This window comes from Chlorocebus sabaeus, chromosome 9, assembly GCF_047675955.1.
Source record: "Chlorocebus sabaeus isolate Y175 chromosome 9, mChlSab1.0.hap1, whole genome shotgun sequence".
NCBI classification, from domain to species: Eukaryota; Metazoa; Chordata; class Mammalia; order Primates; family Cercopithecidae; genus Chlorocebus; species Chlorocebus sabaeus.
The window spans coordinates 126,592,743-126,614,060 of record NC_132912.1 but is presented as its reverse complement, the minus strand read 5'-3'; the positions used below and the strand labels follow the sequence as shown (position 1 = coordinate 126,614,060).

The following is a 21,318-nucleotide window of genomic DNA, read 5'->3' as shown; positions in this document are numbered from 1 at the left end:
CACAGAGCCCTGTCCTGCTTTAATAGTGATCAGCTCACTGACCTTTGCTCACGCTGGCTCGGAACAGCACCCTGTAAGTGTCCCTGAATGAATTCAGCAGTGGTCTTGGGGTGATCATCCAGATTTTACATAGTAGGGCCTTGCCCACTGCTGGCCTCTCCTTTGTCCCTTGGGGAGAGACATGGTCACTTTCAGAGGCACTGGACTGATGGAGCCCTACGCCCCCAACATACATTTCCCATCCCACTGCTCCTCCAGGGGTCCCAGGACCCCTGCGCTCCACAGGAAAGGAACTGAGCAGCACCCCATGAGCACAGGCCCAGTGTGAGAGGCCGCACCGGCAGCCTTCTAAAATAACCGCAGCACAGAAGGCCTGGAATGCATTTGGACTTATATTTGGAATTGTCGTTGGAAACAGTCCTGGCCAAATGTAATACCCATCTGTTCGGGATGGTTTGAGAGTAAGAAAATGAGGTGGCTCAGCTGGAGGGGGCTGGGCAGCCCTGAAACTCAGGGCTGGGAGGGTATCAGGTCCCCTGGCCCCCACACTACCCTGGAGCCCTCCTTCCCTCCAGCCTAGGCTGCTTCTGCCTCCTAGGACCATCTGATTGTGTTGGGCTGCCCTGACTGGAGATATTTCCCCTTGCCTGCAACCAGGTTTTCTTCCTAAACCTTCTGCCTGCTGGTCAGTCTTTCAGGAGTTTGGGACTGGGCTCCCTCCTGCTGAGGTTTTGCATCTCCAGGGAGAGCAGCCAGGTTTGGTGCCCAGCACTGAAAGCGAGCATCCTTTGAGGCCATGAGCTGCCTGTTGCCTGGCTCCGCCCTCCCACATTCCTGATGCCATGCCTCTGTTAATGCTTCCTGGGGTTGCATCTGTGCCCCTGCAGTTCTGTGGTGATTCATCGTGAGCTGTGTATTTTCCATGTTGATCTTCTTCCCCCACTTCCTCATGGGACAGTGGATTTTGAAGACTAAAAGGTGGACTTTTCAGTTTGTCTCTGTATGTTTCATCTTGTTCAATGGTGTGCCTGTCCGGCCTTTTGAGGTCCACTGGATACTTATTCTTGATGTGTTTGCTGTTCTTCTCGACATTTTCTGAGTGGCTTTAACCCACCCGAGTGGCTTTTCCTCACCCAAGATTATTAACTCACTGCTTTCCCTTGGAGAGTAGTCGAGGGGGAAATGATAGCTTTGTTACTTGAAGACAGTCTTAGGAAGCATTCGCTTAATTTTTGGGGAGAACCCAAACAGTGCTCCCCTGTCCCAATGCTCCCCTGAAGGGAAGTGCTCCTGTCTGCATTTGCCTTCCTTCATGCCTCCTTGTGGGAAACCTGGCCACATGGCTCCAGTCCCCCGCTACCCTCATGGCCACTGTTCCAGGGTCTCGGGGTGGCAGAGAGGTGTCAGCGAAAGTAACTCCTTGGAGTTACTGGTCTTCCTTGGAATTGGGGTTTAAAATCTGTATTGGTTTCCTAGGGCGGTCGGAATAAATCACTACAAACTTGGCTTCTTAAAACAACAGAAATGTATTCTCTTATGATTCTGGAGGCCAGAAGTCCTAAATCAAGATGTCTGCAGGGTTGGTTCCCTCTGGTGGCCCTAAGGGATAAAAGCCGTCCCCTGCTCCGAGCTCTTGGTGGCCTTCAGCAGTCCTTGGCGTTCCTTGGCTCATAGATGCCGCACTCCAGGCTCTGCCTCCGTCTTTCTGTGGTACTCTCTGTCCTCTCCTGTTTTTATAAGGACACCTGCCATTGGATTTGGGACCACCTTAAATCTAGGAGGATCTCATCTTAAGATGCTGCACTTAATGACGTCTGCAAAGACCCTATTTCCAAGAAAGGTCACATTCACAGGGGCTGGGCTTAAGACTTGGACATAATTCTTTGGTGTCCACTATCCATCCAACTACAGAATCCAGATGGTGGCCATGGCTTGTGATGACTCTAGACCCTGTTCAGATGTCTGACAGAGCAGGATGCCAGGGACCCAGAGTGGGTTCTCACAGTGGGGTTCAAGGGTCTCCCAAAGCCCACTGCCAATTCTCTGAGCAGATCCAAAGTATCCAGAGGTGACTGAGAGGCCAAAGGAGTCTCTTTTCATCCAGGCCAGGAAGGAGCGTGACCTGGCTCTCAAAGTCTGTAAATGTGACTCACAGGAAGGGAGGTAGTGAATTCACTTTAACCCACCCCAAACAGATGAAAATCAGCCATTTCACCTGCTGGGGGTGGGCTTGCCTGGTTGAAACAGTAGGTATGTCCCAGTTTTTCTCAGGGATTACTTTTTGATCTCTGAAGAATTGTATGGAATCAGTAGATTCCTCATAAAGTGACTTTGTATTTAAAATCAAGACAGGCTTAGGTACTTTTGTTTTACTTATGAGCCAAATATCTGCAAGAAATGTTATTACCACAAAGAAAATTCTCAGTATGGAAACCTTCAGCCAATGTTTGGGTTTGTATGAGGTAATTTATGTGATGGAATTCCAGTTCCACCAAACAATTTGGGTAGTTCTGTGGACATCTTTGGTAAAAACTGGGCTTCAAATTCTTATTTAACATGGGATTTTATGACATTTTCAGAAGCATCTGTTACTTTTCATTGACGCAGTTTCTTGGGCTGAGCCATAATATTGACAGGACTCGTAGGAAATGTGTGAGCGAGGAAGGGTACCCCTCGGACCCGTTGCCACCTGGCACCCCTCAGTGCACACAGCCAAACCCTGCTTGAAGGTTCACGTGTATCTGATTTTGGCATTTATTGACCAGCCATTTACGTCATAGTAACTATGAGCGACCCTATGGTGACAGATGCCGTGTTTCAGTTTTGATGTGTCTTCTAATTCTGAAGAAGGAAAATAGCACAGGTGATGTTGGGGACACCGGTAATAAGGTGATGTGGTGTTGTCATGGGGAATATTCTCAGGTGAGTGTGGATCTGGGGAAATCCACTCAGTGGCCACCAGGTACCTTTGCTGACTGGTCCTTTGGACAGTTTGGCTGACCAGGCTGTGGTAGACGGAACACTCCTGTTCCGGTGGGTGTTTTGATTCTAGGAACTCTGTGGGTAGATCTCAAACCACTCGCTCAAGACTTCCAAGAGGTGTCCTCCGTGGACATTGGCCGTGGATGAATTCTAGCGGGCTGTGTCAGAGGCACCCCATGTGCCAAGGTGGGCTACGGAAGTGGATAGCTTCTGGGCCTCTCCCTGAGAAATGCTGATCCCTGTATCATGACCTCAGTTAGAGGGGAGGGCGGTGGAGAAGGCACATTTGCAACAGACCCTGCTATAAGGGAGCACAGTTTTTGCAGGACAGTGTGTGGCTGAAGGTCTGGGTGTATTTGGAAGTATGGATGTCAGATACCCGGATGCATGGGTGCAGAAGGGGAGTCCCTGGAAAGAGGGGAAGCCAGGTTGGAGAAGCTGAAGGAATAGAAAGTATAGAACTTCGAGGAGTGAGAAGCCTGACCCCGCAGAGCCATGTAGGCCACATTTTTCATAAGCCCGGTTTCACCCTTGGCCCAGAGATGCAGGTGACACAGCAAAGGCTATGAGTGAAGGGTTCTGGGAAGAGCCATGGGGCTCATGATGAGGTGTATATGCAAGAAGAGAGTGGGACATATGGCAGGAAGGTTGAAAACAGACAAAAGGGGCTGCAAGGAGAGAGAGAGGAGAAAAAAGAATAGGAAATTCACACCCTGAAAGTTCTGGTGACGATAAAAACACTTTTTTTTTTTTTTTTTGAGACAGGGTCTCACTCCCATTGCCCAGGCTGGAGTGCAATGGCGCGATCACGGCTCACTGCAGCCTCAACTTCCTGGGCTCAGGTGATTCTCCCACCTCAGTCTCCAGAATAGCTGGGACTACAGGCACGCACCACCATGCCTGGCTAATTTTTTGTATTTTTAGTAGAGACAGGGTTTCACTATGTTGCCTGGGCTGGCCTTGAGCTCCTAGGTTCAAGTGATCCTCTCACCTTGGCCTCCTAAAGTGCTCGGATTACAGGCATGAGCCACTGTGCCTGGCCCTGACATTTATTAAAATGGCAATGCAGGCCTTCTTCAGGACCATGGTAGTAGGTATAGGGACTGCCATGACAGTTTTCCAGTAGAGGAGAGAGACTCTGAATACAACTAGGAAAAGTAGGGATTTTAAAGCTGAGGCAGGTGGATCAGTTGAGGTCAGGAGTTCAAGACCAGCCTGGCAAACATGGTGAAACCCCATCTCTATGAAAAATACAAAAAAATTAGCCAGGTTTGGTGGGTAGGTAGGCGCCTGTAGTCCCAACTACTCGGGAGGCTGAGGCAGGAGAATCGCTTGAACCTGGGAGGCGGAGGTTGCAGTGAGCCAAGATCACGCCACTGCACTCCAGCCTGGGTGACAGATTGAGACTCTGTCTCCAAAAAAAAAAAAAAAAAAAAAAAAAAAAAAAAATGCCAGGAGCAGGGCGAGGGGGTTGGTGGCTGGAAAGTTACTAAGGGGATACATCAAGGGGGAAGGGGTGGGGATTCCGGCTAAACCAACCCGATGGGATTCTTGCTGGAGACAGGCCAGGTGGCCAGGCACCTCCTGGAGGTGGTGGACCAGGAACCTGATTGGATAAGAAGGGTGATCAGTTACCAAGGGTGGGGGATTCTGGCTAAACCAGCGTAGCCATGTCAACAAACAACATTTTGACAAATTAAAGATCTCCCTGGTGTTTATTAGCACGGTCCATAAACAGGGCAGCATCCCATTCCTGTAATACGAAGGTGCTCCTGTGGGCCCAGCCGGGTTCTGGCTTTATAGGCAGAAATGGGCTGAAGAAGCAAAAACAGGGAACAGAGAGTGGATTGTTCATTTCAAAGTGACTTTCCTTCTAGGGTTAAAGCAAAGGGGACGTCTGACTGGTTGCTGTGAATCCCCTGGTTTTTGGAAACTGGCCCGTTCTGAGTTCAGTTGAATTACGTGGCACCTAGCACAGATGACTGTTCTGGCCTGTGGGGGCCTAGTGCAGAAGCTCAGTCCAGAACAGTAGCCTCTCATAAAGTTTATTGAACAGCAGGATTCTTGGTAAAATAGGGTGATGCAGAGATGGACGTGGAGGTAGAAAAGTTGAGGTTTACTTGGGAGGAGGATACAGAGGAGCCAGAAGTGGATCAAGGAAGACGACCAGTTCCTGTGCGGCAGCGATCTGCCATAGCGTGTATGGTGTCTATGAACAGATCCATGTCCACAGGTAAACGTGTAAGTCTGCAGGTATTCACGTGCATATGTGGGGGCGCTTTTATATTGTGTTAAAAACGAGGTCCCTACCAACCTAGAAAGACACATTTCATCATTTTTTTTTCAATGTCAGGAATGTGTATGCAAAGGACTGGGAATTTCATGTGAAATTGTAATATTGCAAGAGCAACAGATGCTCTTATTTTTGCTCCCTTCAGCAGAGGAGAGAGGAATGAGAAGGTGTATAAAATTTTCATGGCTTCTCTTTGCTAATGTACCATTTTTGTAATCTGGTGTTGTTTGAAGCTCCCTGTTACTATGAAAACAGAGGCTGCCTGAGATGACTAGAATGAGCAACAACAGAAAAGTGGCCGGTGGTTTGTGTGGGGCCAGTGTAGACATGTCTGGGTCTGGAAGAGCTTAGGTGACCATGAGAAGGGTGGGAGCTCCAAGGGACGAGGGAGGTGGCTCATCTGCAAGGGAAGGAAGAGGGGTGGTTGTGTTTCAATCAGGAAAACTGGATAATGTAATTGTACATTGATTTTCATTGTCACCCAAATGGTGTGATTGCACGTTCATGGGTGGAAAAAATATTCATTTATTTTATTCACAGGTTGTACTCAGACTATCTCTACTTTGCAAGTTCGAACAAATCCGCAGACGACTTCCATGAGAAAGTGACAGAAGCTCTGCAGCTGTTTGAAAATTGCATGCTTGATTATTCACTGCGCGCCTGCGTCTACAACAACACCCTCAACAACGCCATGCCTGTGCGTATCCCCCCCCCCCCCCCCCCCCCCCCCCCGAGCTGGCCCCCAGCAGAAGGAGCTGGTTTGTTGTTATTATGCAAGTGGCATTGTGGGCTTGGGTTTTAGCATAGGAACAGAGAGAAGCGTTTTAATGTGCAAATGCTGTTCCCCATTATTCATGGATGTAAAAGCTGAAAACTGATGGGCTCTTAGGCTGGCTCCCTGCCTTCTTCCCTGCTGGTCACCTGCCACCTCCCCCTCCTCCCTCAGCAGGAGAATGAGGGTGCGTTTAGGAAGATTACCATTTAGCAAGACACCCGGCAATTAGAATCGGCAGACGCGAGGACACCCGACTCTCAAATTGTCTTAAGAGCATTCTCTCGAGCGGCGGATTGTTTTGTTGGTTTAAAAAATTACCCACCAATGATTTCCAGTGCTTCTTTGACAGAGTCTCAATTGAAAAATATTTTTGGTTGATTCCTCAATCGTATCTCTTGTTCTTCCTTCAGAACTATGTCTGTAAATTTCTAGCCTTTTCGAATGCTGTTAATGGTGAATTCAGCACCTTTTAGCCCTGGGATAGTTTTCCATGCTGGGCTCCCTGGGCTGGCTGTGTGCTTCAACAGCAGGGCTTATGCAGCAAGGCTAATGCCGCTGCCTGTTCCGGAGTGGCTTTACAATCCTTGCTCTGCTCAGCGTCTCGCATGGCAAGGCAGGAACAGGCCTGCTGTGGAATCTCGGAAGGCCCCAGGGTGGTGGGACTTCAGGCCTAGAGGCTCTGTCCCCTCTTTCTTATTACAGAGGCCATCGGATCTGGGAGGCAGCATGCAGGGGCAGCGGGTGGGATTCCAGCCTGCCCTGTTGGACTTTGTAGTTTGGCGAGGAAGATGCCACAGGGACACAGGTACCCCAGAGTCTGCTCTGGTGCCAGGTGGGAGGAGTGCACTTTGGAACCAGCCATTAGTGTGGATCAGGTTTTTAGCTTGGCCGTTTGCTGGCTGTGTGACCCTAGGCAGTTGTCTCAGCCTCTCTGAGACTCAGTTGCTTTGTCACACAATGGGGTAATAATACTGCTTTACCAGGCTGTTGTAAGGATGAGACAGTGATGAGTCTGTCTTGCATTCCTGAATTCATTCTTGCCACTGTGTCCCCTGGATGGTGCTGAGTCCTGGGGCCACAGCAGTGCCAGGACAGGTGTGGTCCTTGCCTTCCTGTACAGCTGGCAGGGAGAGAAGATGGAGGCTGGGCAGGGAGCTCTGGCCACCAGAGAACCACCTGAGAACAGGGCATCAGGCAGGTTCTTAGGAGAGGGAATGTCTGTGCTGAGGCCCGAAGGAGAGTTGGCCAGGGAACGGAGAGCAGCGTGTGCAAAGGCCCAGTGGTCAGCACCATCTACCATGCAGAACACAGCCAGCCTCATGGTGTGGGAGATGGGAGGGAGGGGGTTCGGGTGTGGCACGTGGGGCCGCACCACCAGGACTTAGTGAGCCTCAGAAGAAGTCTAGACTTCACCCTGAGAGCGATGGGACCACTCGGAGGGTTTTAAGCAGAGGATAGTGTAGGAGTGGAAAAGGAATATCTCACTACTATGTTCATGGCTGAGGCACCTATAATAAAAGACTAATGCAAGAAAGCACATATACTTGTTTCATGTAAGTTTCGTGTAACCCGAGAGGGAGCCTTCATAAGGAAACGGAGACCTGGAGAAACGGGAAACCTGTGTGTGTTTGTGCTTGGGTTTGATGAAGGGAGCAGTCGGGCACAGGGCTATGATTGTCAAAGGGGGAATGACCCAGTGGCTCTGCGGCCACCGTCACAGGGGACACAGGGTCTTGGAGAAACTTTATTTGTGTGTGGCTTGGCCAGCACAGCTTGTCGACCCAGCTTCGTTACCCAGAATTGCTCTCACCTGTGACTCTTGGCCCTGGACCCCTATGGAGTGAGTCTGAGAGAACAGGCAGGGCAGCCCGCCTGGCTCTCAAGGTGGCTCCCTGAGGGCGATCTGAGGGCTGGGGCTGGCAGGAGGAAAGGGGCACCAGCAGGAGGAAAGTGGCGCTGGGCGTGACGCCTCAAGGTGGGGTTGTGGTTTCTTCCAGCACAATCACGATGCTGAGCACAGAGGGGTGCCCAGCGTGTGCTGACAGACAAATCAAGTTGCAGCTGTGACTCAAGCCAGGCCCATTTCGTGCCACATCTACACTTTCCTGCTACAGGTGGCTCTTCCATCCTGCAGGCCCCACATGGAGGACCCTCAGTCCTGGCATAAACAGTAATCGCAGCAGCTAAGAGCCAGGGCTATCATGGCTCACATGCCGAGGTGGCACGCACATCGGGGAACATGCTCGCGGACTGCGTTTCCCCATCATCCCAGCATGCCTGATTCAATCCACCCACAAGTCCTTTTCCCTCTTTCTCCCAGTTATTTCTAGAGAGCTCCACTGTTCTCCCACCCTCTGCTACTGCCCTGAGTCAGCCACTGGCCCTTTCATTGCAACCCCCACCTGCACAACTTCCCTCTCTCTGGGAGGCAGCCCCTCCCCAGACCCCTTCTCACCTTGATCCGTTGCACCAGGCATCTTTCTGAAATGCCAAACTGCCATCACTATTGATGGGGTTCAGGGCACACTGCCCCAAAATACAACAGCTTGGCATTTGAGAAAACAGCAGAAACAGGAAGGCCACCCTTGCCTCCCTGTCCCCTCCTCCCCGAAGCTGGCCGTAAAACGCTCAGAGCAGAGGTGCCCTCCCTGTACGTCCTCATCTCTGAAGATCTGGGGGCACAGAGGCGAATCTGGACAGACAGGCCTGGTTGTGTCTCCCCCAGTGCGTGACCACTAGATAATTCCCCCTTACAGGGGTTCGTGGCTCCGAGCTCACTTCTTTGGCTGGCACTCACCCTCTCACTTAATCAGCCAATATTTATAAATGCAAAGCAAAGAGAGGAAATTCCCCAGCATTATTAAATGATATAATTTGAAATCCTAAACAACTGTAATTACGAACAAAATTTGTGATGTCGTCAGGAGACTGTCTCCAGGTGAATTTAAAGCACGGCTCGGGGAGATTCGCCTACTTTAGTGTGGGAAGTGAGGGTGCACCTTTGTCCCCCGAGGGTCAGGTGGTGCAGGCCTCCGCCAGGAATGGATCTGGAGGGAAAAGTCCAAGGAAAATCCAAGAGAAACCAAATAGGAGTGTTGTCCTGTCTTTGATAGGGGCCTCGTTTAAGGGAAGGAAGAGCTTGGTGCACGGCCTTCAAGGCTTCTCTGAGGCCAGCACCCTGACTGAGGGAGGGATGAGAAGGAGGAAGGCATTGGTGGTTCCTGGCCCCATCCGGCCAGGTGACCCCGTTTGCCTGGCCCCCTTCTCTGCCCAAGTGCCTTCTGGTAGACAAGAGCCACCAGGTGGAGCCTGCCGAGGAGGCTGTGTGTGCTCGTCAGAGTATGGCTGGGAAGTGATGGATTCAGATAGTGTAGGCTCAGCATCAGCCTGGCACTAAACCTTAACACAGGCCCTTGCATGCCTGGGGCTTCCTACTGGGACAACTGAGGCTCAGGGAGGCAGCCTTCCTCTGGAGTCACAGCCAGGAAGCAGAGGATATAGGACCCAAAGCTAGGCCTTTTAACCCAGCTTCCCCGAGACGTGTGTTTGGCCTCAACATTTCCCCAACGGTCTGATCTTCAGTGGTTGCTACTCGGCACCCATGGCGTGGCAGGCCCTGGTCCAAGAGAGAAGGTGCAGGACAGTGCTGTGACCAGTTGTGTGCTTGGAATGAGGCATGTGTCCGTCCCCACCTTGGCATTTCTACCACATTGTGCCTTTTGAAACTCTCCTGTTCATTATCCAGCGTGACTCTCATAACAAACCCGATGGGTGGGTGGGAAGACAGGAGTCAGTCGATGTCACTGTCAGCAGATAAGGACAGTGAGGGGCAAGGTATCCAGCTAATGTGGTCGCAGAAGGGGCCAGAGCCCTCCGCTGCAGGCCCTGGGACCACTGAGTTCTCTCTGCAGGAGACTGCCTGAAAAGGACTAGGAAAAGTGGGGGCGGTGTGGGCTTTGCACTGGGGACTCCTAGGAGGAAGTGGCTTAAGCTGGGCTGGGTTTTGATGGGCAAGGAGAGGCAGGGCAGGGGGAACTCCTGACCCGAAGCACAGTTTATTTTAATAGCTTTAAATAGTGTTTCTTGCTGCAGAAGAGCAAATATTTAATATGCATGTGCAGTCTGCATGCTACCGGGCACTTTGTACCACGTAGAGCGTGCTGACCCCCATCCAGTGCCCTGGGGCCAAGCACTTGGACACTTTCTCCCACGCAGAAGGGAGGGTGTGCCCCTGCCCTCCTGCTGTAGGTCAGCACTCCGACTGTGAACTTGAGAGCGCTGCTGAACCTGAGCCATAAGTTCGTGGGCGCCATCGTGATCCTCCCCGTGTTGTGTATGCTTGAATCTTTCTGATAAAAGGTTTCTGAAACTCCATCTGTGAGAGGTGAAAGGGATCCAACCTTTATTCTTTACTGCCAGCCCCTGTCCCAAGTCCTTTCAATGCATCATCTCATTAGAGATCCCCATTTCTGGGAGGAGAAGCCAGTTTCCCTCCAGCTGTGAATCCCAGCCCGGCCACAGCCCTGGGAGGGCAGCTTTGTGAGGCCACGCAGGGGCAGCACAGACCCCTCTGCCTCTGGCCAGCCCCCGCCAGTGTTCTGCAGCACACCCTACCCTGGGGGTGCTCAGAGGGGCCAGTGCGCCTGCCTCAGAGCAGGGTCCGGAGAAGCCTGGTGCCTGGATGAGCAGCAGCCACAGCCCCTGGGAACTTGTCAGAAATGCAAACGCTCTGCCAGCCCCAGACCTCCTGAATCAGAAACTCGGGACAGGGGCATGGTCTGTTTCTCAGGCCCTCCAGGTGGGTGTTTGTGGGCTCCGGTTGGAGAGCCATCAGGGCTCTTGTCACCACTCTCTCCTTCTTGCCCTCTGGGGTTGGGGAGACTTACTCCAGGGCTTGCTTTACTCTGACGGTCTTCTCTTTCTACCCACTCCTTTTCTCCACTGCGGGCATCACAAGGTGATCGCTGAAGTCGGTTTCTTTACCAGTTGAGCTCTGTCTCCACGAGATTGCAGCCTCCCTGAGGCCAGGGCCACTTCTGTTAGCAGCACATCACCATTGCCTAGCAGGGTGCCTGGCACATAGTGGCACGAGCTCAGCTTATTTGCCAAATGAATGAATGGGGACTAGTGGGGAGGCTGAGTGGGAACTCCCAACTGAAATCCCTAGCAGGGAACGGAGAGACTCGGCCAGGTACCTGTCTGGGGAGAAGAGGGGACTGGGACTGTGCTCAGCTCAGCCTCGGATCTCGGATCTTCCCTGGGGCCCTGCATGGGGGACAAGCTCCATGTGCACAGGTGACCTGGCTTCGGGTCCTGGCTTCAAGGATATTGGTCACCGACCCTGGGTAGCCCCCTGCCCTGCCCTGCACCTTCATGTTTCTGTCGATGAATCGGCTGGCACAGTTAACTTCAGAGGCCTCTCGCAGCTCTGATGTTTTCTAATTTTAAGCACATTGGGCACTTGCCCTAAATACCCTTTTTCTTTTTGTTCTATTTTGTTCTATTTTGATTCTCTGTCCTATACTGGGAAAAGGTGAGGGAAAACAGTCTGCTGGGGGCTGTCTTTGTCCTGTCTTCATGGTGCATATGGTTGCAGTAGTGATGCTGCCTGCACCAGAAACTGTCACTTCAGGTGACCGCCCTCCCCCTCCCTGGCACGGGGGCTGGGGGTTGGGGTGGGAATTGAGGGGACTTTGGGGTGGATGGATCAGAGGGAAGGCACAAAGCGGGAGGGGCGCTAGCCCCCGGAGAAGCAGCCAAGTGCCTGGAGGCCTTCCCCATGCACAGCCCCTGCGGCTTCCTCTTTTCCTCCCCTTCCTGGCTCAGCGCCGCCTGCTGAGGAGGACCATGCTGCGGTGCAGGCCTGTGTCCACCTGAGACCGCTCAGGGGGCTTTCACGAGGATGGGCACAAACGAGGTTTCAGAGAGCTGTCAGGGGCAGGTGCCCAGCCAGGTGCTCGGCAGGCCACAGCTGCTCTAAAACACCCCAGCTTGCCACAAACACCTGGCTGCTTTCCTTCTGGAAAGTTCTCCTGTTGAAAGGCACGTTCTCTGGAAAAGAAAAACCTCATCAGCCTGATCTCCCCTACGAGGGACGGCCTACAAGCCTGCCAGGGAGAGAATTGAAAAGCCCCGGGAGGCCGGTGACTTAACAGCAAGATGGTCTCGTCATGATTCGTCTGCGTTGGAGGCGACACGCATGTTTATTTCCGAGACTGGCACGTTCTCATTTTCTCTTTAGCTTCGGCCCAGCTTGAGGTCTTTTTTTCTGAGCTGGCATGTGAGGTAGCAACAAAGTGTGGGTTGGAAACAGCTAATGAATTTTGAAGGCAACTTATCCACTCTAATTGCTTTTCTTCCTCCCCATCCTCCTCCATGGTTAGAAAAATAATGAAATGGGAAAAGAATAGTTAGCATCTGTACATATTTTGCCCAATCTTTCATTGTCTTATTGTTAACACTGTATTTAGCATTTGCACCCGAGAACCATGTTGAGGGCCGGAGTGCAGGCTTCGCAAGGATGGGATGGTGGAAGAGCCACAGTCCCTGCCCTCAAGGTCAAGGTCCAGGTCAAGTTGGGCAGGAAAGGAAATGTGACATGAGAGTGTCTGCCTAAAAAATGGGAACTCCAGAGAGGAGCCTGGGGAGCCGGGAAGTGCTGCATATATGAGAGGATGAGCTGGAAGTTTAAGCCAGGCCCAGAACTTTCTATACATAGAAAGCCATGGAAGCTTTAAGCAGGGCTGGCTGTGGCTAGCTCACCGCTTTGGAAAGCCCATGCTGGTGGCAGGGTGCAGATGGAAGTGCAGAGACCAGGGGAAGGAGGACCAGCCAGGAGGCTGTATCAGCTTCAGGCAGGTGTAGATGGGGCACAAACAAAGGGAGTGGTGTGAACTAGGGAGAGGTAGGAGATGAGAAGTTCTGCGTAAACACAGATAGGCAGAGCAGGGTCCCTGGGCATTTGGAGAAGGGGCAAGGGGAGAAGTCCTGGAGAAGGAGGCCTCAGCGAAAGAGGAAGAGGCTGGTTTTTTTGTTTTTTGTTTTTGTTTTGTTTTTGTTTTTCCTGGAAGCTTTGCTAAGAGTTTAGGGTGAACTGTGGAGTTAGAGGAAACTGTTCCCAAGACTGCTGTCACTTCTGACACCAGTTGCAAGTTCAGGAGAGGTATTCCCCAACCCACCTTCAGGTTCTGTAATTTTCCAAAAGGATTCTTAGAACACACTGGAGGCTATTACGCTCTTGGTTATGATTTATTACAGGGAAAGGATGAAGATTAAAATCAGCCAAGGGAGAGGAAGTGCAGGGGGCAGAGTCCGGGAGGGGCCCAAATGCGGAGCTCTGGGTCCTTCTCTCCCTGTGGAGTCACGGACGGTGTTAGTGCCACTGGCCATGGTATGTGACAATCCTTGGGGAGTATTGCCAGGCCAAGCCTTGGGAGTCCAGGCGTTTTACTGGGGCTCTATCACATGCAGCTCCTGTGGCTGACCTTTAGTCTCCAGTCCTACTAGAGTCAGGAGTGATACCATGTGGCCCAAGGCCCCATCATAAAGCACAGTGTTAGCCTGCCTATGACCAAAACCCCCAGGCCAACCAGGACACTTCTGTCTGGTAGGATGTCCAGGGGCCTAGAGATCACCCCCCAGGAGCTGAGGGAAAGGCCAGAGTTCTCTTAGAATAGAGCGAAATCTTTACCACACAGCTTGCAGTAAGGCTTGAGAGAAGGAACAGAAGGGTGAAGACCTGGGAAATGGGTACTAGAAAGTAGAAAGGACTTAAATAGAAACATCCTCCTGTGGACTTGGTTCAGTGCTCATTAGATGCTGATTTACACACACCCTCACAGTCAAGGATGTTCCTCTGGCATCAGGCATTTGGCTCTTCACTCATCTAGGTTGTCTTTGGGGTGTCTGTGGTTGATTTTTCACAGCCCATTGTGTGCTGGGCATAGAGGTCACACTGGGAACAGAAATAGCCAGGATATTGTGCAAAGAACATGCGCACCATTGGTGGCCACAACCTTGACGTCTTCCCTGCACTTCAGTCCTTAGCTGTGAAATGGAGGCATGGCGCTACCCACAGGGTGTTGTGAGGATTAAATGCAACCCCTAATATAGGAATTCTTTGCACATGTAGCACAAAAACCCCCTGTAAAGAAGCAAGAACACCTTGTGTTAAAATCCAGCTTCTGAAAGTAACTTTGCTAGGATAACTCTTTTGTGGTACAGTGAAATGCCATACCACTTTTGGAAAAGTGCCCTATGGTGTTGGGGCAACTGCTCCTGAAATAATGCCCTTCTTCTGTGGTCCTAGGTGAGGCTCCAGGTCGGGCTCTATGCTGTGTACCTTCTGGACTGGCTCAGTGTTTTTGACAAGCAACAGTTTCTCATTCTTCGCCTGGAAGATCATGCATCCAACGTCAAGTACACCATGCACAAGGTCTTCCAGTTTCTGAACCTAGGTATGAGTGTGGTGCTTAGACTGACGGGGCAAAGCATGAGCTCTGTGGACCTGTTCTGGGAGTCCTCTGGGGCAAATGCAGACCTGGTCAGCTGGGTAGGAATGGGCTGGGCTGGGAGACCTGGGCATGCCCTCCAGGAGGCCTGTTAAGTACCATTTATTGAGCACTAGCTGTACACAGGTCATTGTGCACAGTATGGTGAGGGATTCTCTGGAGAGGAGGAGATAGTTTCCCTTCTGGGAAATTACGGTCTAGTGAAGGCAGAGGAAGAGGCCATAGCTCACCTAACTGAATGACAGGTAGGGTGCCATGGGGAAGGTCAGCACTGTCATGTAAGGTGCGTGCTGATGGTTTGGGATCCCAGCTACTGCAGGGATGAGGAAGGCTTCATGGAAGGAAAGGGCCTGAGAGCTGAGCTTTGTATGACCAACAGGATGTCACCGGGGAGCTGGAGCAGAGGACATGGGGCTTGGAGGAGGGAACAGACAGATCATTGCATCATCTCGGGTATTCTGGGAAATTCCTGGAGTCACAGCCGTGTGGCTGAGTTTTGGCTGCTGGCCATGGGTGCTGGGCCCCTGGGTCATGACCACCTGCCCTCAGCTTGTGGATACCAGCGCCCCCATGGGCCTGAGAGTCACTTTGTGGTGACAGGCCACACTGTTGACTATGGTGATGGCTGGCAGAGGCATGTGCTGGCGGAGTGAGGGTTGCCCATGTGGACGGGGCACCCAGGGATGGCTTGAAAGGCTGAACAGGCTCGGAACAAGCCGCCCTCCTTCCCAGAACACCTCCTGCAGCCCTGACTAATGGTATTGCCTGGGAACTTGGTTAATTGAGTGTTTCTGGAAGTATATCTGCCTGCCATTGGGACTTGGGCCTCTTTGATCATTTGATTTTGTTTCTCCTTTTTTTGGAGAGCTGGTAATGTGATGGAGTTGGATGAGTTCTTTCCCTTCCAAGGCTTAGACTCATCTTTCTTTGATTTGACCACATGTTGACTCTGTCCCATTAATGAGCTTGTCTTTTGTCCCCAAGATGGATAGTAAGGCCAATTCTGTATCTCATATGGCCCTAGGATGCTGGGACATGCTTTTTCTGTATATGGGCTAAAAAGAGGCTTGAGCAGTGATGGGTTACACTAAGAAGCTGTGGCGCAGAGGGCTGGGCGTGAGGGTGACTGACAACCTCTGCCGACCTGTTTCAGGGCCTCTCCTCATTCTAGAGGGCGGGGCGTGGGGGCGACTGACAGCCCCTGCCGGCAGGCCTCTCCTCACTGATCTCCTTGCTGCAGATGGAGGTTTAGCCCGTGGGGGCTCTGGGCACAGGTGGCCTCCTCCCCACCCTCCAACCTATGGCCAGTTCACAGCAAGACGCACAGGGTGAAACTGCAGGCCCAGGGCCCTTGGCATGAGCAGCCTGAAATAGAAATGATGATGGCGGAATTCCAGAGGGCTGCTGAGCAGGAAAACTGAAGCCCATGGGCTGTGCCCGGCAGGCCGAACGTTCCTCCAAGGATGGGTTGACACCCATGGAGAGCAGCCCACCAAGGGCAATTGGGAGGGAATCCTTGAGGTCAGCCTCAGACGCTGTATCATCATTAAATGCCAGCTGGGCTCCCCCGTGGGTGGGCATCCTGCACCCGCCACAGAATGTCTTTGCAATTTCCTAATGGTATTTCCACTTTCCTCAGTGCTTCCAAAATGGATCCAGCCAAAGAATTTTAATCCCCAAATACATTCTTCTTAAAGGAAAATCCTGCCTGAATACGAAGCATAGCTGGGATTTTTGCAAAGTCCCTTTTACTTCCTGCCATGCCTCCTGCCTTACGGGACTCCTCTTCTTTCATTCTAGGGCCCTTAAGTGAGAAGCAGGAGGCTTTGATGACCAAGAGCCCTGCCTCCAATGCACGGCGTCCTGAGGACCGGAACCTGGGGCCCATGTGGCCCATCACACAGAAGATTCTGCGGGATTTCTACAGGCCTTTCAACGCTAGGCTGGCGCAGGTCCTCGCTGATGAGGCATTTGCGTGGAAGACGAAGTGAGAGCTGAACTGTTGCTGCACGTGCTGGGCCCGCCAATGCCGTCATCACCAGGATTTTACAAATCTCTTTGCAGGGAACTGTTTCACTCATGGTATGGAAAACCCCAGGACTCCGCCTCTCTAGGCACACATGAATTATAACCATTTTGGAATTTCTTTTGTGATGTTCAAGAGCTCAGCAATGGACCCCTCACAGAGCTCCTCCGTCTGAGGCCAGTGGAGACCCCATTTCTCAAGAATTCATCTCTGCTCCCAGCGTCCTGGAGCTTGGGGATGCAGCCAGCTGACCCTGCACTGGGCGTGGAGAGAACACCTAGGGAAGGCAGCCCAGCGCTCTCCGCCTCCGCCTTCTGGCCAGCCTTAGTCTGGGTTCTGAGTCAGCACGCCAGAGGTCATGCCACAGGGCTGGCTGGAACTTACACTTCACGTTCCCTTTTTTCCCCTAGAGATGGGGTCTCGCTGTGTTGCGCAGACTGTCTGTATTCAATGGCTATCTTTATAGGTGTGATCATATCACATTCACTTCTGAAATTCGCTTGTTGAGATCGCTAAGCTCACTGGGACAGAGAACCGCAGTCTTTCGAGAATGGAGGCTCTTCATTTTTTTTTCTCCTTTACTCCAAAGTCAGCCCTCTAGTTTCTTCAGATGTAAACCCTGTTAACGTCACTGTTTCCAAAAGGAAAAAAATCAGTCAGTTTTTGGCAGCACCTTCATCTCTCTGACCTCCTCCTATTCTGTCCTTGTGGACTTTACTTATGTTTAACCTAGAAAATGAATACATTTAAAACAAAACCACTTTCTGCATTTAACCAGTCCTGGCTCTCTCTCTGCTGCCTCTTTATACGTCAAGAAATTCAGTTTATAATTGGAAGGGAAATTTTTGCTACTAATGCCAGAATGAGCAACCTGAAGGAATTGAACACTTCATGGAAAATCTAGGTAATTCAAGCCCTCATCAGGTTTACAAGATCATCAGAGAAACAGAGGATTTTAATTTTTAGTTCTGGCCAGCTACAGGCTTCATTTCTCCGCCTTCCCATTGGGAAACATTTATTTCCACTTTCTCCACTACGTGTGGTCAAAGTTCCTCACCCAGCAAGGGACTATAGATACCCATGTCCCAATTCTGAAACACAATGCATAAGCTGAACTTGGGCTGAACGTGGCGTGTTGAGATTTGGGATGAGGTTTCTAAGAGTCGTGTTCTTCATGGAATTTTCCAGGCTACTTGGCAGCTTGGTTTACCGATGGATGGGCAAGAGATCTTGTCATTTCTTGGCAGTCACAGGCAAGATTGAAGAGAAGACTTGAGCATCCTTGGCAACAGCCCAGGTGGGACCTGGATGAAGCTTTGCACTCAAGTGTTGTCAAGGGAAGCTTCCTGTGAACCAAAGTTCTCAGGCCAAGGTCTCATCCACCAAAGCCAGAAAGTGCAAGCACCCGTCTACCCAGCTCTAACTCGCATGTGTGAGACAGACCGGCCTTTAGGGGTAGGAGGATCTGCAATCGCTCAGCCGTCCCCTGGTGCTGTTGTCTTTCTGCCATCAGAGAAGGGACACACAGCCCATTTGAAGGTGTGCAGGCGCTCTGAGCACCAGGATGGCCGGGAGCTGTTCCTGCTACGGAAGGAGCTGTGTGTCCCGAACTCCCACTTGCAGGGACAGTCCCCACCTTCTCTATAGCCGGCACTAGGAGCAGCTGCCAGCAGGAAAATCTGGTCTGAGCACAAGGATGCTTTAGGGAGAGATCCCTTCAGTGTGTGTGTATATTTATTTGCAGTACAGTGTGTGTGTGTGTGTGTGTGTGTGTGTGTGTGTGTACTCGCACGTGTGGGTGAGTGCGTCTTCTGAGTGGGTTCTGTTCAGTTCCAGTTGCTAATGAGGCTCCTCCGCTCTGGACACAACCCTTTTATAGATTAATTTCTCTGCCAATTAACTTGTCATTTTCAGTACATATTTTACTATTCGACACCAACCATAATTACAACAAGGGATTTTTCTTATGCACTCCTATGCATGTGAATAACATGTGGTGTAATTCTGCTTCTTACAGAAGTATTACTGAAGGTATTATTTCCAATATTATTTGGTTTATTATGCGGATCTTTTTTATATATGCAGTCCCATCCCTTCTGTGCCAATCAATGCCATCTAGACATGGTTTTTCCCTCCAGGGGCCTTTCTCCAGAGGGCACTTCTGCTGCCTCTGCTTCCTCTCGTTCGAGGCCCGGCTCTTGCTGACAGGATAGGTTCCGTTCTGGGCGGTGGTTCTCGAGCCTGCCATTCAAAACCAAAGTGAATTAGAGCATTTCTCATAACATGGTATTGAAGCTCCTTTTTGTTCTCAAAAGCTGTGTACCAGACTGTGTTAAATTGTACTCCCTTAGTCCTGTAAGGTATGTTCCGTGAGTCGCAGTTACACTGTACTTTTATTAATATTTAACATAATTAAAGATGGACCCACGTGAGTGACGCCTGTGGAGCGGGTGCTCTTCCTCGGCAGCCAGGCTCTTCCTGGGGCGTGAATGAATCACAGTGGTTTAGTGTCGGACCTGCTCGACTTGTGCAGGCTCTGTGTAAAGGGGAGTTACAGCTGTGCTGGCTGCTGAGCGATGAGGTGTGATCGTGCTAGCAACAGGCAGAAGAAAACTCAAGACCAGAGAGAGAAGGATTCACATGTTAGCAGGGACTCCCTGTGCGAGTCCTGTTGGGGTGTGAGTCAGGGTGGGAGGTCCGGCCCAGCCCACAGTCAGGCCTAGCATTGTCTTCAGACCTTCCAATTTGAAGGTTAGGTGACCAGGTGGCCTGCCTGGTCCCCGGCAGCTGTGAGTTTGAGACCCCTGGTGTCTGTGGCACATGTCCTTATCGCTGAGGGCAAGCCCGCAGGAGGAGGTGGTGTGCACTCAGCTGGGGCAGCCAGGACAAAAGATCACAAACAACAGAAACTGGTTTTCTCAGTCTGGAGACCAAAGGCCTGAGATCAAGGTGCTGCAGGGCTCATTTCTCTGGGGGTCTCTCTCCTTGGCTTGCTGATGGCTGATGCTCTCTGTGTGTTCGTGTGGCCACACACACCCGGCCCTGCTGCCTCTTCCTCTCCTTATAAGGACACAGTCGGAGGGGATGAAGGCGTGCTCTGACAGCCTCATCTTAACCTCATCACCTCTTTAAAAAACTTCGTCTGCAAATGCAGTCATATTCTGAGGTACTCGAGATTGGGACTTCAACATATGAATTTGGGGCACACTTTTCAGCCCATACAGAGGGGACATCTCAGGCTTAGGGCTCTGGAAGCTGGGCCATCCTGAGCATAGTGTGGACCCTGGTGGGTCCCCCAGTTCTGGGCAGACCTTCCTGGGGTTCCCCTTCTCCCCAGCACCGCCTCCCATAGTGGTGTGTTGAGGTTGGGGGCTAGTGTGTCCAGGCTGGAAATAGGGAAGACCCCATCTTTTCCCGCCAGCATCAGGAATGGCTTTCCCCAGCAGGGAATGGAGGACAGGTGGGAGTCAGGAGCAGAACAGCTGGGGTGCATCTTTGAGAGCTGAGGGCACGACTTCCCTCCCTTTCAGATTTCTTCTGAAAGCCTCTCCCGTGAGGCCACCCACTCCCCACCGAGAAACCAGCCCCCGGGAAGGATCCTGATGAGCACGCCTCTTCCCCACAAAATGACCCTGTTTGGGAACTGAAGCAAAGGCTGTGCTCCAGGTAGAGGAACTCCAAGGATCCCTGAGTGTGGAGACAGGGATTGTGTGGGTGGCTATTTTCCTGTTACTCCAGAAATCTCACCCTCCAGGCAGCTGTGCTGCCCATAGTGAGGTGGATCCCAGGGGGACTGATCGGAAAACGTCACTGATGAATTGGGTTTTCCCAGCACTTCACTGGGCAGGGTTCTCTGCGGAGCAGCAGAGACAGAGCAGGTCCCGTGGGGCAGACGCTGCATTGGCTGGAGCAGCCTGGGAGCTTCGTGAGTTTGTGTTGCTATAAAGGAGTACCTGAGGCTGGAAATTTATAAAGGAAAAAAGGCTTGTTTGGCTCACAATTCTGCTGGCTAAGGATTGAGCATCAGGTGAAAGCCTCAGACTGCTTCACTCCTGGCGGAAGGTGAAGAGGGCTGGCTGCACAGAGGTCACAGAGGGGAGGGCAGGGCCGGGGGAGGGAGGTGCCAGGCTCTTTTTAACAACCTGCTTTTGTGGGAACAAATAGAGCAAGAACTCACTACCCCCGGAACAGCACCAAGCTATTCCTGAGAGCTCTGCCCCCATGACCCAAACAATGAGGATCAGATTTCAACATGAGGTTTGGGGTACACACATCCAAACTACAGCAGCTACTATAAATCACCCCAAACTTAGTAGCTCAAAGCAACAGAAGTGTATGATCTCACAGTGCTGGAGGCCGGCAGTCTGAAGTCGGTCTCACTGGGCTAACGTGAAGTGATGAGCAGGACTGGTTCTCTCCAGGGGCTCAAGGGGAGTTTGTTTTCCTACCTTTTCCAGCTTTGAGAGGCCGCCTGCACTCATGGCTCCTGGTTCTTTCCTCCATTGTCAAAAGCATGGCATCTTCAAGTCTAACTCTCCCTCTGCTTCTGAGATCACCTGGCCTTCTCTGACCCTCATGTTCCCAGTGTCGTAAGGACCCTCGTGATGACACTGGGCCCACCAGATGATCCGAGATTATCTCCCCATCTCCAGATCACATCTGCAAAGCCTCTTTTGCCATAGAAGGGAGCATATTTGTAGTCTCTAGGGATTATGACGTGGACATCTTCAAA

The 21,318-nt window shown here is 51.5% G+C and overlaps 1 protein-coding gene across 4 annotated transcripts in view; it reads left to right on the top strand.

The window, feature by feature from the left end:
- CHST15 (carbohydrate sulfotransferase 15) overlaps positions 1–19,018 on the top strand; it is an 84,284-nt gene extending 65,266 nt beyond the window's left edge. For all 4 annotated transcript variants that reach the window (XM_007964330.3, XM_007964332.3, XM_073019435.1 and 1 more), the window contains exons 6-8: positions 5,816–5,972; positions 14,359–14,506; positions 16,361–19,018. In XM_007964330.3, the coding sequence (XP_007962521.1) occupies positions 5,816–5,972; positions 14,359–14,506; positions 16,361–16,551 (496 nt within the window). In that variant the 3' untranslated portion in view covers positions 16,552–19,018. The remainder of the gene's footprint in view (positions 1–5,815; positions 5,973–14,358; positions 14,507–16,360) is intronic.
- Positions 19,019–21,318: the final 2,300 nt, after the last annotated feature.